The sequence below is a fragment of the Silene latifolia genome, chromosome 9, assembly GCF_048544455.1.
Source record: "Silene latifolia isolate original U9 population chromosome 9, ASM4854445v1, whole genome shotgun sequence".
NCBI classification, from domain to species: Eukaryota; Viridiplantae; Streptophyta; class Magnoliopsida; order Caryophyllales; family Caryophyllaceae; genus Silene; species Silene latifolia.
In genome coordinates this window covers 87,568,431-87,584,606 of record NC_133534.1, presented here as the reverse complement: position 1 = coordinate 87,584,606, position 16,176 = coordinate 87,568,431, and the positions used below count along the sequence as shown (strand labels likewise).

The 16,176-nt window shown below is 37.4% G+C and overlaps 2 protein-coding genes across 2 annotated transcripts; both read left to right on the top strand.

The window, feature by feature from the left end:
- The first annotated feature begins 2,568 nt into the window (after positions 1 to 2,568).
- LOC141601311 (uncharacterized) lies at positions 2,569 to 13,382 on the top strand. Its single transcript, XM_074421580.1, has 2 exons — positions 2,569 to 4,207; positions 13,165 to 13,382. The coding sequence occupies exons 1-2, from the start codon at positions 2,569 to 2,571 to the stop codon at positions 13,380 to 13,382; spliced, it is 1,857 nt and encodes a 618-aa protein (XP_074277681.1).
- A 1,878-nt stretch (positions 13,383 to 15,260) lies between these two features.
- On the top strand, positions 15,261 to 15,851 carry LOC141601310 (uncharacterized). Its single transcript, XM_074421579.1, has 2 exons — positions 15,261 to 15,365; positions 15,450 to 15,851. The coding sequence occupies exons 1-2, from the start codon at positions 15,261 to 15,263 to the stop codon at positions 15,849 to 15,851; spliced, it is 507 nt and encodes a 168-aa protein (XP_074277680.1).
- The last annotated feature ends 325 nt before the right edge of the window (positions 15,852 to 16,176 follow it).

The following is a 16,176-nucleotide window of genomic DNA, read 5'->3' as shown; positions in this document are numbered from 1 at the left end:
CCTAAACACATACCTTGAGACGACATTGTTGATGATGGCACGAACGGAAGCAAGCTAGAGACCAACAATGGCGATTTTTCGCGGGTTTTCGAGTTTGTGTGAGGAAGACGAAGAATGAATGACGAGCAAGCCATTCACGCGTCTTTTACTGAAAAATAGGGAAGCTCCCTTGACTCGCCAGGTTGCTCGCGCCTCAATGAGGTGCTCCCTGCTCTTTCAGCGAATTTTTGGGCTTTGGCCCAATTTCCCATAACGAACTTCAAATTTTCAATGACGACATTAAGGACCGTCATTTTTCAAATACAACAATAAATGGTGAAATCCAAATTCACTATTTTCCTTGAAAATTCCAAACAAACGGCGATTAAAATCGCCATTTTTCAAATACAAAAACAAATAGTGAAAATTATTCATTATTTTCCTTCAAATTTCAACGACAGCAATTAAAACCGTCAATTTTCAAAATAAAAGTGAAAATTCAAATTCACTATTTCGTCAAATTTCAACGACGACAATCAAAACCGTCAATTTTCAAAATAATAGTGAAAATTCAAATTCACTATTTTGTCAAATTTCAAACGACGGCAATTAAAACCGTCATTTTCAAAATAATAGTTGGAAATTAAATTCCACTATTTCACCACACATGTCAACGGCGGCACATAAACCGTCACTTCAGACATAATAGCGAAATTTAAAGTTCGCTATTTCCTTCAAATTTTTTTTTCAAACAAACGGCGATTAAAACCGCCACTTCAAATTCAAAAACGAGTAGTGAAGATTCAAAATTCACTATTCCTTCAAAATGTCAACAAGGGGGCTTCCCCGCGGGACCCTCTCATTTCAGCAACATTGATAGTGAAATTCAAAATTCACCATTTCCACGGCGGCATCATGAGTCCGCTGCTTTCAAGACAAGCCCATCCGACGCGGCTATTCTCACGGTCGATCAACCGACCGCACGATGGCTGGCGAGCCTTACAACGCATCGCGGCTGGCGAGCCCTCCTCATATACGCACCATGGCTGGCGAGCCTTACTATGCATCGCGGCTGGCGAGCCCTCCTCAAGTACGCCCCATGGCTGGCAAGCCTTACTACGCATCGCGACTGGCGAGCCCTCCTCATGTACGCACTGCAGCTGGCGAGCCTTTGTCAGCAAACGTGCGAGAACATATCTGAAGATGCCTCAGGTATGAGTCCTTTTTATGGCTGGCGAGCCTTTGTACATAGTCTAACGGACTTTAAACGACCCGCACGGATAGTAGACAGACACTAAACTGTTCTCGACGACATGTCCTTAGCTCGTACCCTCGAGTCGCCTTGGCATCGCCCTTCCCGACGGCAGGTGCTTGGCCCGAATCCTTTCGAGCCGCCTCGACGTCGCTTGGGTCTCCGGGTTGTAATCTTCGATTGACCTGGGGGCTCTACTTTGACTTTCGCCCTGTCCAAGTCTCAGTAAAAGTGGGGGCTCTGTAGATACCCAGTATCTACTGAAACTCCGACAAAGTCCTGTTGATTATCGGACTACAATATGTTTTGGAATTGCGGCATTTGATCGACAGTTTGTGTACAACTTTACGTCGAAAAAATTAAAACGATTTCGAAAAAAAAACATTTCAGAATTTTTCGAAAGTACCTGGAGTGTTTAATGCACGACGACGGGGTCACAATGACAATTACTAGAGTCAAAACCGACACCGGACCAAAAACCGACTCAAAAATTCAAATCCCGACTCCAACAACGAGTCAAACCGAGTCAACCACAAAAAACAAACCATTTCAAACCTTCTATACTAAGATTTCCCGGATTCATGAATGGTCAAGTACCAAACATGTGACTACAAATCCTAGGATAGAACAAATTATGATTGCACTTGTGTGAAAGTGAGAGGACAACTCAAAGACCCGTGACGTGGCTCCCGCCTCTTTGAGCATCTCAGGTGGCCACGTCGGTCAAAACTCACACAATCACTCATTTTCCTATAAATACCCCTCAAATGCCCCCATTTGAGAACTTACGCGAGTGTCCGCCCCCTCTTTTCTCCCTTAAAATTCTCGACTCGACTTCTTATGTCACAATCCGACGCTTATTCACGACCTACCGATCGTAAATACAAGCCTTACACATTGTTTGGTACCGTCATCGTGCATTAAATCACTTGACCGACCATTTCGACCACTACACCGTCACTAATCTTAATAAAATACTCTTTTTACTTACCAAAATGGTTTTAAACCGAGTCTTTTCCGACCAAACGAGTTGTTACACTTACGTCGGTTTCTCGCCGTAACCAAACATGTAAGTATGACGGTTTAATATGCAACAATCAATCCACGAAACCCTAGAGCAAGACGATTATGAACCCTAATAGCAGACCCTACGCAACCTTCTCCTAGCAAACTTTTTATCCTGATTTCTCTATAATGGCACATAATTCATCTAGTAAAATGAAGCATAAGCATTCTAGTAGGCTTCAAAAGATGAAATCAATAGGGAAGAGTACTGATAGTAAGAAGAAACGTCAGAAAAAAGGTCCTACAGAGGAAGATGTGCTCAAACAAAAACTATGCAGGAAGTTAAGGATGTTCCTTGTTTGCAATTTGATGAAGACCCTAATGAAGGCAGTCAAGTTGCTGAGGTAGTAATTATAGAAGATGTTACAGACAATGAGATTGAAGACATTGCATGGGTTATAAAGAGAGGAAAAAAGAGTGTCGTGGTTGCTGAAGAAGAAGAAAATAATGAAAATATATTGCAGTTCACCACAGAAGACACTAAAGAAGTAGTAGAATTATGGAACAATGCGATATACTGTTTTGTTCTAGGAGCAAACCCTCCATGGGAGGTTTTGCAAGGTTTTGTTCATAGAATATGGCAGAAGCATAATGTAGACAGGATATCCTTTATGCCAAATGGGATATTTCTGGTAAGATTTAAGCATAGGAAAGATAAAGAGGCCATATTGAAGGCAGGATACTTTATGTTCGATAATAAGCCCCTGATTATCAGATCCTGGGATGTTAACGTTGAGTTAATGAAGGAGGATGTTAAGAAGGTGTCTGCGTGGATCAGGATTCATGACTTACCCCTTAAATTCTGGGGTAAATGTTTACCTGCCATTGCTGGTCTAGTTAGCAAGTTTCAGAAAGCTGGTCAAGCTACAATGGACAAAACCAGATTGGGTTTTGCACGAGTAATGAATGAGCTCAATGTTGGCCAAAAGCTCCCCTCTAAAGTGAGATTCTTGGATGAGACTGGTAAGATGATTTATGTGGGGATTGAGTATAAATGGAAGCCATCTGTTTGTAACAAATGCAAAGGTGTTGGTCATGAAATGAATACTTGCAGGAAAGGTGTAACTAATAAGCCAGTGCCTAAGCCAGTTCAGCAGGTCTGGAAGCCAAAGCCTGTAGCTGTCAAGCCTGTGCAACTCAGTACAGAACAACTGAAATGTCCAGAGTGTACTCCTTGTACCTCCCCTGCACGTATTGCTCTTAGTCACACGTCCACACCAGCAAGTCCTCATAAGACTGGATCATACAGAGCTGCTGTAGAAGGTGAGAAGATTCCAAGGGTTGGCATTGGCAAAAAGGTATCTCTAATCCCAAACTTATTAATGAATAACATAGGTTTTTGGAATGTTCGTGGTTTGAATAATGTAAATAAACAAAAAACGGTGAAATGGTTTATTCATAATAAAGATATTGGTCTTTTTGGATTAGTTGAGACCAAAATAAATGGGAAAAATGTGAGTAATAACTTTAATACTATGTTAGATGGTTGGTGTGTAACTACTAATAGTGGCCAGCATAAAGGAGGACGTGTGTGGATTCTTTGGAAACCAAATCTATTTGATGTCATGGTATGTCGATATGATGCACAGTTTATTCACACAAGAGTCACTACTAGGATTTCTCAACAACAATTATGGTTCACAATGGTCTATGCTTGTAAAGATGGTATTGGAAGGAGGGATTTATGGCATAAGTTAGGAGTTATTGTAGGTCAATGTAATGGGTCTTGGGCTTTGGCAGAAGATTTTAACACAGTAATTGATCCTACTGAAACACTGGGTGCTAATACTAAAGAGGCTGATATGGACAAGTTTTTAGATTGCATTTCAACTTGTGGTATCACTGATATTGCTGCTACTGGGGCTTACTATACCTGCACTAACAAACAAGAACTAGCTACTGTTGGAGCTTGTGTCCTCCACAGTTAGTGTGATAACATATATAAATATCTTATAGGTTAACAAGGGTATACTTAGTATTTTATCAGTTGATTAACGTTTACTTAATAACGGTTGGCTTGCTAGAAGTTTGACGTTATTATCATACTAATGGCGGTGATCAACTGGTCCCTAAAAGTCACACCTAAAGGATGTGTTTGAGAGATGTGATTGTATGAAAATATAATCACATTGATGCCTTATGACTAAAAGGTTAGTCTATGTATTTGACTAAATAGTTAGTCAATGTGATGATGAGACGATTATTTAATACAATTAAATAATATTAGCTGAGACGAATTAACTGTTAATTCGTAAATTGAATATAAACTGTTATATTTAATTAATGTATATAATTTTATCTTAAACGAATTAAGATGTTAATTCGTAGTTAAACGTAACCAGTTATATTTAATTAACGAATTATAAATATGTTATATTTATAGTTAATGTATATATTATGCGGAATTGTCATAATAAAATGTTGACAGACCGGTATTAATAAATCGACTACAAACTATTGTGTGTAGACTTATTAATACATGTCGACATAAATATGACAATTGAAATAAAATACACATTTTATACATTTTGAGAATAACAAAAAATAAGAAGATTTTTCTCCTTATTTTTGGGTTGGTGAAACCGAAAAAAGAGAGAAAAGAGGAAGAATAAAATCTTCCCATTTTACTCTCACTTTACACGGTTTTAAGGAGGCAAAAGGGAGATCATTTTTCTCTTTTTCTTTTGACCTAATTATCTCCTCACTAAAACACAAAAACCCTAGAAAATTAATTATCATTTTTGGGGATCTCTTTCTAGCAAGAACAAGGGCATTTCTCATAGCATTTTGGGTGCAACGATTAAGAGAATATCGATTTCGATATTGTTCTTAGGCTATATTGCTAGGACTGAAGGTTGATTCATATCTCTATACTTTTGTTTATGTAATTTCATTTATGACTTGTTTTCTTAATTATAATTTCGTTATAATCCGAAATCTTGATGAAGTATACCGATATTTCCTACAAATGGTATCAGAGCATAGGCCACGAAATTATTTTATATGATTTTCATAAATTAATTAAAACAAAAATTTTGAGAAAAATTATACAATTCGGCCGAACCGATTTTTGCCGAATGAAATTAATTTTTTTTTTTTTTTTGCCGAAAGGGTTTTGATTTTTGATCCTTTTGTTTCCATTTGATTTATTGATATTGTTGTTTTAACATGTTAAGATGATAATATGATAAATTTGTAGATGTTTTGATTTAACCAGAATTAAATTAAAATGTAAATGGAATTTGTTTTTATATATGATGTTCATTTGTTTTTGCTATTTAGTTTTGGCATACATGAGATTAAATTGTTGTTTAAGGATCATGATTCATTAATTTAATGTTGATGATTATGCCAATCTTGTTCTAGTAGCAACTTTAAACAAATTGTTCATATATATGGGGTTATTTTTCTCGAAAAAGAAAGATAGGAAAAAAAAAACTGTTTTTGATTTTGGACAAAATGCCGAAAAGAAAAAAAAAGTATTTTTTTGGTTTTTGGCTGAAAGCCGTGAGCAGAAAGAAAAAAAAAGACTGTGTTTTTTTTTTGCAAAATGCCGAGAGAAAAAAAAAAAAAAATAAAAAAAAGAAAAAAAAAACTGGTTTTTGTTTTTTTTTTGCTGAATGCCGTGAGCATTTTTAAGGAAAAAAAAAATTCTGTTTTTTTCCTTTTGTTGTTGTGTTTTGGCCAATAATTATTATACATTATTTCAATAATGTATGATTGTTTGTTGTGAAAAAGTTCACAAATTTAAGATACCTAATTATTTTAAAGAGGTTTAAAATAATGTTAGATTAATTCATATTACAAGATTAATATGTATTAAGATTGGAATTATTGTGAGTAATTGAGGAATTGTCACATAATTTAATCATTTAAATAGGTGGTTTTGATCAATTACTCTACATAATTAAGGAATTATGTTTTGAATGATTAAGTTATAGTTGATGCATTTTATTTAAGTCAAATGTTTTGTTGAATGGTTTAATTTACGTTTTTTTGCAATCGGTTGTAATTTGTAATACCTAATGTGGTCTTAGTTAATTATGTTTTCGTAATGATGGAAACATAATTTTAATGTAATTTTAAGATCTCGTATCTCCTTTGGTTTTCTTTTATATTATGGTTTTGAAATTAGAATGTAAATAGGTTTATTATGTAATTTTTAATTGTATTTTTGAGAAGACTAAAGATGGAGATTGGATTGCTCACTCCCGCTACATGGACCAAGATGGAACATCAAGACAAGCTTCTCGGGTCCTAGGAAGGATTCCAAAGTTGTATTTATGTTCATTTTGGTAGATAGGCCACACTAGGACTTTATTTTGTTTTACGTTTTTCCATTCTTATTGCTTTTCATTCGCATGATAATTAGTGCATCATTTTCCGCCTAAACCAGACCACCTACTACTAATATGCATGAAAATTGACTCATATAGATTGAATGTTAGTTTTCATAGACATACAAATGTCACAAAATTTTAAGCCATCATCTTAGTTTATTCATTCACGCATGCTAGAGATTAGTTTACTTAAAATGAATTAAAATAAAGTTGATGGGATCTTCCTCTAAAACTGAAATTGAGACGAGTCTTTATAGGCCAAACAGCTATGAATCCCTTCTTCGTCGGTAGGCATATAGGACCTTACTCTCCATATGACCCCTTCTACGTTGGGTAAGTAGTTTGTGTTGACTTAGTTTACCTCAACATTATAATCCGATGAGTTTCTCGAGATTATGATGGACTATAGATAGAATTTACAGAAATTTATCGACCAAGAATTCTAATAGTAGAATTAGCCAAGAGGTTGTCTTATCAATTTACAGATAATTGAGTCTTGGGATCATTTATATAATTCTTGAGGGAGGTCAATTGTATAAATGCTTGAATCTTCGCTTATAACAGTATTGCATTAAACTTAAATCATAACGATGAGTATGCTTATTATATTTTTTTCCTTTTCGTAGTGTAGAATTCATTTTATATTGATAATACTGTTACAACAAATGACTGGAAATAACGAAATCCCTATGCCAAGTGCCACACTTGGACGCGAGTCCTGGCTAAAAGCTTTCATGGACCACATGAATCACTTCACACGACTGAAGAATGACAGGTCCAACTTTGCGGACTAGGAGGCATCATTGCGGAATGCTGCCATTGCTGACGGTAAGCTCAAGTACTTAACTGAGCCAATACCGCCAAACCCAGGCCCCAATGCAAGAGCTAACGAGTCAATTGCATATAGTGACTTCGTTATGGAAGCGGGTGCGATAAAGAACGTACTCATTTTTGCAATGGAAACCAATTTGCAAAGACCCTTCATTGCCCAAGGTGCAAACAAGATTTTCACCACGCTCACTAAAGAGTTCTCAAAAGCACCGAGAGTCGTTACTTATGAGCATACCTGTCGCTTCTTTGATGCGAAACTCCAGAAGGGCCAACCGGTGAGCCCACACATTCTTAACATGATTGAAAATGTCGAGAAACTGGAGGCACTTGATTGCAAAATTAGTAAGAGCATAGTCATTGACCGTATGCTTCATTCACTTCATGATGGTTTTGCCCTTTTCAGGGCAAATTACTACATGAATGACATGAAGAAAAGTCCTCATGAGCTACACTCACTTCTCGTACAGACCGAGAAGGATATGAAATTGAGTGGGAGCATGAAGCAAGATGTTCTCATGATTTCCATCAAGAATAAGGGTAATGGGAAGGCTCACGACGACCAAGCTGTAGGAAAGCTAAAGTTTAAAAAGTCAGGAAACGGTAAGAGTGGGCCTGGTGAGACTAGTGGCTCACTAGGCAAGGCAAAGAGCAAGGACGGTAACGTTGAGTGCCACCATTATCACAAGACTGGACATTGGAGGAGAAACTGTCCAGTGTACCGTGAGGACATAAAAGCAGGCCGCGTCACTGCTGTTGGTATGTCATCTTATATTCATATGATTGAGATTAACCATGCAAGTTTCGGAACTTGGGTACTGTATACTGGTTGTGGTTCTCATCTGTGTAATCATTTGCAGGGCCTAAAAAACATCACACCTCTCGCAAAGGGTGATGTGGACCTGCGAGTCGGGAATGGAGCACGAGTTGCTGCACTCTCAATGGGAACATACGTAATCCAGCTCCTTAGTGGTTTTGAGTTATATTTATATAACTGTTACTATGTACCCAGTTTATCTAAGAATATTATTTCTGTTTCCGTACTTGATAAAGACGGTTTTTCATTTTCAATAAAGGACAATAGCTGTATTTTCTCTTTTAATGAAATGGTTTATGGCAAAGCAGTTTCCATGAATGGAATTTATATCTTAGATCAAACCACATATATATTACATGTGAATAATAAGAAATTAAAGGTTGGTGACAAAGATCAAACTTATCTATGGCATTGTCGAATGGGACACATAAATGAAAAACGTGTAAAGAAACTCATCGAGAATGGGACTATTCCCACATTTGATTTTTCTTCATTTGGCACGTGTGAATCATGTCTTATCGTCAAAATGACTCAAATTTCTTCAAAGGTGTTGGAATGCGCACTAATGACCTATTAGGACTCATACATACTGGTGTATGTGGACCTATGTCAATCACCGCTAAAGATGGCTATAGATATTGTATCACTTTCACGGATGATTTGAGTAGATACGGATATGTCTACTTAATGAAGCATAAAAGTGAGTCCTTTGAAAAATTCAAGGAATACAAGAATAAGGTTGGGAACCAACTGGGAAGAAAGGTTAAAGTACTCCGTTCAGATCGGGGTGGCGAATATCGTTCAAATGAGTTTGATCAACACCTCAAAGACTGTGGAATAGTTTTACAGTTAACTCCACCTGGAACACCTCAATTAAATGGTGTGTCCGAACGGAGAAATCGAACATTACTTGATATGGTTCGATCCATGATGAGTCACACGGTAGTACCTGATTCATTATGGGGTTTTGCTCTTTTGTCAGCTGCTCTTATATTTAACCGAAGTCCGTCTAAAGCTGTCGACAAGACTCCATATGAAATGTGGAAGGGAACGGTCCCTAACTTGTCCTTTATTCGGGTTTGGGGCTGCGAGGCTTATGTAAAGTGGAGACACGAGGATAAACTCGGCCCGCGATCGGTCAAGACATACTTTATTGGTAATCCAAAAGGAATGTTTGGTCATTACTTCTATTCGCCTACCGAACATCGAGTTTTGTTGCGGCTAGTGCGAAGTTCTTGGAGAAAGAATTTCTCGAGAACAAGTCAAGTAATAGAACCTTCGAGCTGTCGGAGATTCAAGAACCAACAACCGAGGAACAGATGGAAGAAGTTATTCCTTCAACTGATGATACGGTTAATATTCCTCAGGAACCTAGGAGGTCGGGTAGAGTCTCTAATCCTCCAGACAGATACATTTGTATGGTCGAGGAAAATGACGTATTGCTCCTAGAGATTAATGAACCCGCTACCTATAAAGGTGCCATGACCTGTTCCGACTCTAAGCTATGGCTTCAAGCCATGCAATCCGAGATGGACTCCATGTATGAGAATGACGTATGGGATCTTGTTGATTTACCTAATAAGGTACGACCTCTACAGTGCAAATGGCTTTACAAAATAAAGCATTCTGTAGACGGGCAACCAGATACCTATAAGGCACGACTAGTGGCAAAAGGTTTCACTCAAGTGCACGGATTGCATTATGATGAAAATTTTGCACCCGTAGTTATGCTGCGTTCCATTCGGATAATCTTAGCGATTGCCGCTTTTCATGACTATGAAATTAGGCAAATGGATCTGAAAACCGCCTTCTTAAACGGTTATTTGGAGGATGAGTTATACATGGTACAACCTGAAGGTTTCATAGATCCTGAAAATCCTAAGAAAGTGTGTAAGCTTAAGCGTTCCATTTATGGACTTAAGCAAGCTTCTCGGAGTTGGAATCATCGTTTCGACCAGGTGATAAAAGAGTATGGTTTCACTCGATCGGTCGAGGAACCATGCTTATATATCAAGTCGAGTGGGAGCAAGATTGTTTTCTTGATATTGTATGTCGATGACATACTCTTGATTTGGAATGACATTCTTCTCATATTTTCGGTAAAAGGATGGTTGAAGAACCATTTCCAGATGAAAGATCTGGGTGAGGCACAACGTATATTGGGAATCCGTATCTATCGAGATAGATCACGACGGATGTTATCACTGAGTCAGGAGTCTTATTTGGATAAGATTCTTGAAAGGTTCAACATGACCAACTCCAAGAAGGGGAACCTTCCAATGACGTCTAGGATGCATTTGAGCAAGTCTTAGTCACCCACGACACCTGAAGGGGTTGAACGCATGAGTCGTGTTCCTTATACATCTACAATAGGATCAATCATGTATGGCATGATATGCACACGTCCAGACGTGGCATATGCATTGAGTATGACGAGTCGGTACTAAGGCAATCCAAGTGAAACACGTTGGATAGCTGTTAAAAACATCCTCAAGTACCTGCGGAGGACTAAGGATTGGGTATTGACTTATGGAGGAGATACTAAGCTATGTGCAATCGGTTACGCAGATGATAGCTTCCAAACAGATCGAGATGATTCGAAATCTCAGTATGGATTCGTCTTTACTCTTAATGGTGCTGCGGTCAGCTGGAAGAGTTCCAAACAGAATGTTGTAGCAGATTCTACTACTGAATCCGAGTACTATGCCGCTTTAGAAGTAGCAAAGGAAGCTATATGGATGCGTCAATTCTTAAAAGGACTAACCATAGCTCCTAGTTCGAATGACCCAATCACCATCTATTGTGACAATAGAGGTGCCATCTTCCAGGCTAAGGAGCCTAAGTCTAGCAACAAGTCTAGACATGTACATCGGATGGCTCACCTGATCCGTGATTACGTGGAGCAAGAGGAGATAGTGATTGACAAGATAGCTTCGGATGACAACATCACGGATCCTCTCACTAAACCATTGTCATATGTTAAGCATGAAGGGCACGTTATTTCCATGAGAATTAAACGTGTTCCTGAGTTGTACTAGTTGATTATAGATTCGATACATTATCTTTTTCATATGCTATTTATAACTTCATCGTTTTATTTCATATTTTGTTTTTCATGTGAATTGTACGGCAACATTGAACGCCACAAAGTGAACTGAATTACATTATATTTGTTTTGGTCCGTAATCGCCTACATGAGCTGATAACTCTGGCTATTATTTTGTGAAGTTGATTGATGGTGGGTTCAACGAGCCATAAGTCAAATAGTTAGCTGATCGATCACAGATGCGAGTTATAACGATACCTTGTAGGACAAATTGTGACAACGTAATGGAGTCCTAAATGTTTAAAAACATTCGGTGCCAGGTCGTGGATTGGACGTCCATTGTGTTCCTAGAGTCGATTCTTTTGACTATCGACTGTCTCTTAAGATTAAGGCAGTTTTTGGATGACTTTGGTTTATTTCTCATGGTCGACCATAACAGGAGGCTAAGAAGATTTTCACTGGGTCATTTCATACTGTGCTTATATCTGCAGGATTCGAGTTGAAGAAAATATCCAACCTTTATCAGGTTTAGTTATTTCTCAGGGCCACTCGAGGAGTTGTAACTGAAATGCATAGCCATGCTCGAATGATGATTCGTTTATCAGTTAAATTACTCTATAGTCGGGAAAACCACTCTTGATATTGATCACTTGTAAAATACGACCTTTGTGAATACGGATTTTGCAAATTGTTTTACATTGAGTGGGAGAAATTTTAGGATATGAGAATCTGTTATCGCACATACACTTGTGAGGATAAGTGGGAGTTTGTTGGAGCTTGTGTCCTCCACAGTTAGTTTGATAATATATATAAATCTCTTATAGGTTCACATGGGTATACTTAGTATTTTATCAGTTGATTAACGTTTACTTAATAACGGTTGACTTGCTAGAAGTTTGACGTTATTATCATACTGATGGCGGTGATCAACAGGTCCCTAAAAGTCACACCTAAAGGATGTGTTTGAGAGATGTGATTGTATGAAAATATAATCACATTGATGGCTTATGACTAAAAGGTTAGTCTATGTATTTGACTAAATAGTTAGTCAATGTGATGATGAGACGATTATTTAATACAATTAAATAATATTAGCTGAGACGAATTAACTGTTAATTCGTAAATTGAATATAAACTGTTATATTTAATTAATGTATATAATGTTAGCTTAAAAGAATTAAGATGTTAATTCGTAATTAAACGTAACCAGTTATATTTAATTAGCGAATTATAAATATGTTATATTTATAGTTAATGTATATATTATGCGGAATTGTCATAATAAAATGTTGACATACCGGTATTAATAAATCAACTACAAACTGTTGTGTGTAGACTTATTAATACATGTCGACATAAATATGACAATTGATATAAAATACACATTTTATACATTTTGAGAATAACCAAAAATAATAAGATTTTTCTCCTTATTTTTGGGTTGGTGAAACCGAAAAAAGAGAGAAAAAAGGAAGAATAAAATCTTCCCATTTTAGTCTCACTTTACACGGTTTTAAGGAGGCAAAAGGGAGATCATTTTTCTCTTATTCTTTTGACCTAATTCTCTTATCACTAAAACACAAAAACCCTAAAAAATTAATTATCATTTTTGGGGATCTCTTTCTAGCAAGAATAAGGGCATTTTTCATAGCATTTTGGGTGCAACGATTAGGAGAATATCGATTTCGATATTGTTCTTAGTCCATATTGCTAGGACCGATGGTTGATTCATATCTCTATACTTTTGTTTATGTAATTTCATTTATGAATTGTTTTTCATAATTATAATTTCGTTATAATTCGAAACCTTGATGAAGTCTACCGATATTTCCTACAGCTACAAGAGTGTTTAGTCGTCTGGACAGGTTTATGGTCAATCTGGAATGGATGACTCAATTCCCTAATATGATGGCTCATTTCCATCCAGAGGGTTTATTTGACCATTGTCCTTGTACTGTGAGCAATAGTGCAGTAGGGGATTGCAAGAGAGATAGCTTCAAGTATTTCAATATGTGGAGCAAAGAAGATGCTTTTATACCTACTGTTACTAAATAATGGAATAAACATTACCCAGGGCATAAAATGTTTACTATCATTAAGAAATTGAAGGCATTAAAGCCTGCTTTGAAGGACCTAAATAGGAGTTGTTATGCTGATATTATCAACAATACAGTGATTGCTGAGACAAAGCTCCATAATCTGCAGAAACAGTTAGCCCAAGATATTCTTAATGCTGATCTGATACAGAGGGAGTTTGAGGCTGTTGCTGATCTTAACAAGCTAAGTGTAGCAAGAGACAGTTTTCTGAGTCATAAAGCCAAGACCCAGTGGTTAGAAGAGGGAGACAGTAACATTGCTTACTTCCACGGGAATAAAAAAGAGGATTAGCATGAACAAGGTCATTCAGATTGAAGATCAACATGGTACTGTATGTACTGAAAGCCAGACCATTCATAATGCTTTTCTTGACTATTATCAAACTCTCCTAGGCAGTAACAAACCTATTAAAAATGTGAGGCAATGTGTGCTTAATGAGGGACAATTCTGTACTCGGGAACATGCTCTACTGCTGAATGCTCCTGTGACCAATGATGAAATCAAAAATATATTTTTTAACATTCCAGCTGATAAATCACCAGGACCCGATGGATACACTAGTGCATTTTTCAAAGATAGTTGGGATGTCATAGGGGAAGATGTGTGTGAGGCTATAAAAGATTTCTTCTCCACTGGTAAGCTTTTGAACCAGATAAATGCAACTAATATTACTCTTATACCTAAGTTTGAGAGGCCAACCACTCTCAAACAATTCAGACCTATTGCATGTTGTAATATGATTTATAAGGTTATATCTAAATTGTTATGCAATAGACTTGCACATGTCTTGCCTGATATCATAAGTGACAATCAAGGGGCCTTCATAAAGGGGAGATCTATTATTGAGAATGTTCTAATATGTCAAGACATTGTTAAGCTTTATAACAGAAATGTTGTGTGTCCAAGATGCTTGTTTAAAATTGATCTACAAAAAGCTTATGACACTGTGGAATGGGAGTTTGTTGAGCAGCTACTCCAGGGTTTGAAGTTTCCTGATGATTTCACTCATAAAGTAATGACTTGTATAATATCCAAATCTTTTAACTTATGTCTCAATGGGAGTATCTTTGGTTACTTTAAAGGAAAAAGAGGATTGAGGCAAGGAGACCCTATTTCCCCTCTTCTCTTTACTATCTGCATGGACTACTTAACCAGAATGATTAACTATGCTGTGTCTAGATAGCCATTTACAATACCATCCTCTCTGTAAGGCATCCAAATTGAATCATTTCATGTTTGCTGATGATCTTTTAATGTTCTGTAAAGGAAATGTTGCTTCTATAATGTTGTTACTCAGGGCATTCTCATCCTTCTCCAGAGCTTCTGGTCTATCTATGAATAGTTCCAAGTCTGAAGTGTACTACAATGAAGTTGGGCAACAGCTAAAAGATGATATCCAGCAGGCTACAGTCTTTGTGGAGGGCTCTATGCCATTTAGGTATCTTGGAGTCCCTATTAAAGCAGGTAGACTGACTAAGTCTGACTGTAACACTATAGCTGAGAAGATGGTGAGTAGAATAAGGAGTCTTGGGGCAAGAAAACTCTCTTATGTAGGTAGGGTGGTGCTGATTAATTCTGTTCTTAATACACTCTACTCATATTGCCTGGGATAAGGTTACTCTGCCTAAAGATGAGGGGGGCCTGGGCATCAAGAAAGCACAGGTTTGGAACTATGCAACAGTTGCTAAACTGGTGGACTGGATTTATGGGAAGGCTGATAGACTTTGGATCAGATGGATTTATCAAGTGTACTTAAAAGGAAGGGGCTGGCATGAATATGAACCTCCTGCTGATGCTGCCTAGTCCTAGAAGAATATATGCAAAGTCAAGAATTTGATGAAAGCTGGGTACACTGATGGACACTGGACTGCTGACCCTAGAGGTTATTCCATCAGAAATGGTTATGAATGGCTTAGGATGCAACAACCTAAGCATGACTGGGTATCTCTAGTTTGGAGCAAGTGAAACATCCCAAAACATGCCCTTATTGTTTGGATCATAATGAATAATGGACTGAATGTGAAGGAGAAGCTTTGCAAAATTGGCTACTGTACAGATGATAGATGCCTAATCTGTGACAGTTACACTGAAACACATGAGCATCTGTTCTTTAACTGCAGATACAGCCAACAAATTCTGCAGAAGATGGAGCTTTGGTGTGGCTTTTCACTGCAGGTTAACAGGACCACAGGATCACTGCCTCCAAAAGTGTGCCTAAAGCAGAAAGTTCACTTCCTGCTGTTGGCTGCTTGCTATTACCAGGTATGGACACAAAGAAACAATGCCAGAATGAATCATGTGTTGCTTAAACCAGATAAGGTAACTGGGCATATTATTGATGTAGTCAAGAGCAGAATCAGAAGAAAACTCGAGGAGCCAGTTTCAAGCATTGACAAAGTGTGGCTAGCAAAATGGAGCATGCTGTGAATATGCTTGGAGGATGAGTAGTCATGTAATGTTTATGCATAGAGGCCTTGGTTTATTTTGTCTATTATTTGGCTATGAGTAATACGGTTTCTCTATTACTCAAAACTCTCTTATAATTAGTTTTTTGATCTTAATATATCTCACATTTCACCAAAAAAAAGTATAAGGGTGTAAAAATCTTTCTTTAATCATATCTTTGCTTGTTTTATGACCATAACATGCTAAAACATGCATAACACGATCCAAAACGTAGGATAGATGAGCCAAAACTGAGTTTTGGCCTGAGACAGAAGCCCCTTGTCCTGCACAGAGGCCCGCGCCTCAA

Excerpts from the sequence above, each read along its gene's own strand:
- LOC141601311 (XM_074421580.1), top strand. The coding sequence starts at position 2,569 with ATGCAGGAAGTTAAGGATGTTCCTTGTTTGCAATTTGATGAAGACCCT. Across the intron at positions 4,208-13,164 it reads ACTAGCTACTGTTGGAGCTT|CTACAAGAGTGTTTAGTCGT; the intron begins GTGTCCTCCACA and ends TATTTCCTACAG.
- LOC141601310 (XM_074421579.1), top strand. The coding sequence starts at position 15,261 with ATGAAAGCTGGGTACACTGATGGACACTGGACTGCTGACCCTAGAGGT. Across the intron at positions 15,366-15,449 it reads AACAACCTAAGCATGACTGG|GAGAAGCTTTGCAAAATTGG; the intron begins GTATCTCTAGTT and ends CTGAATGTGAAG.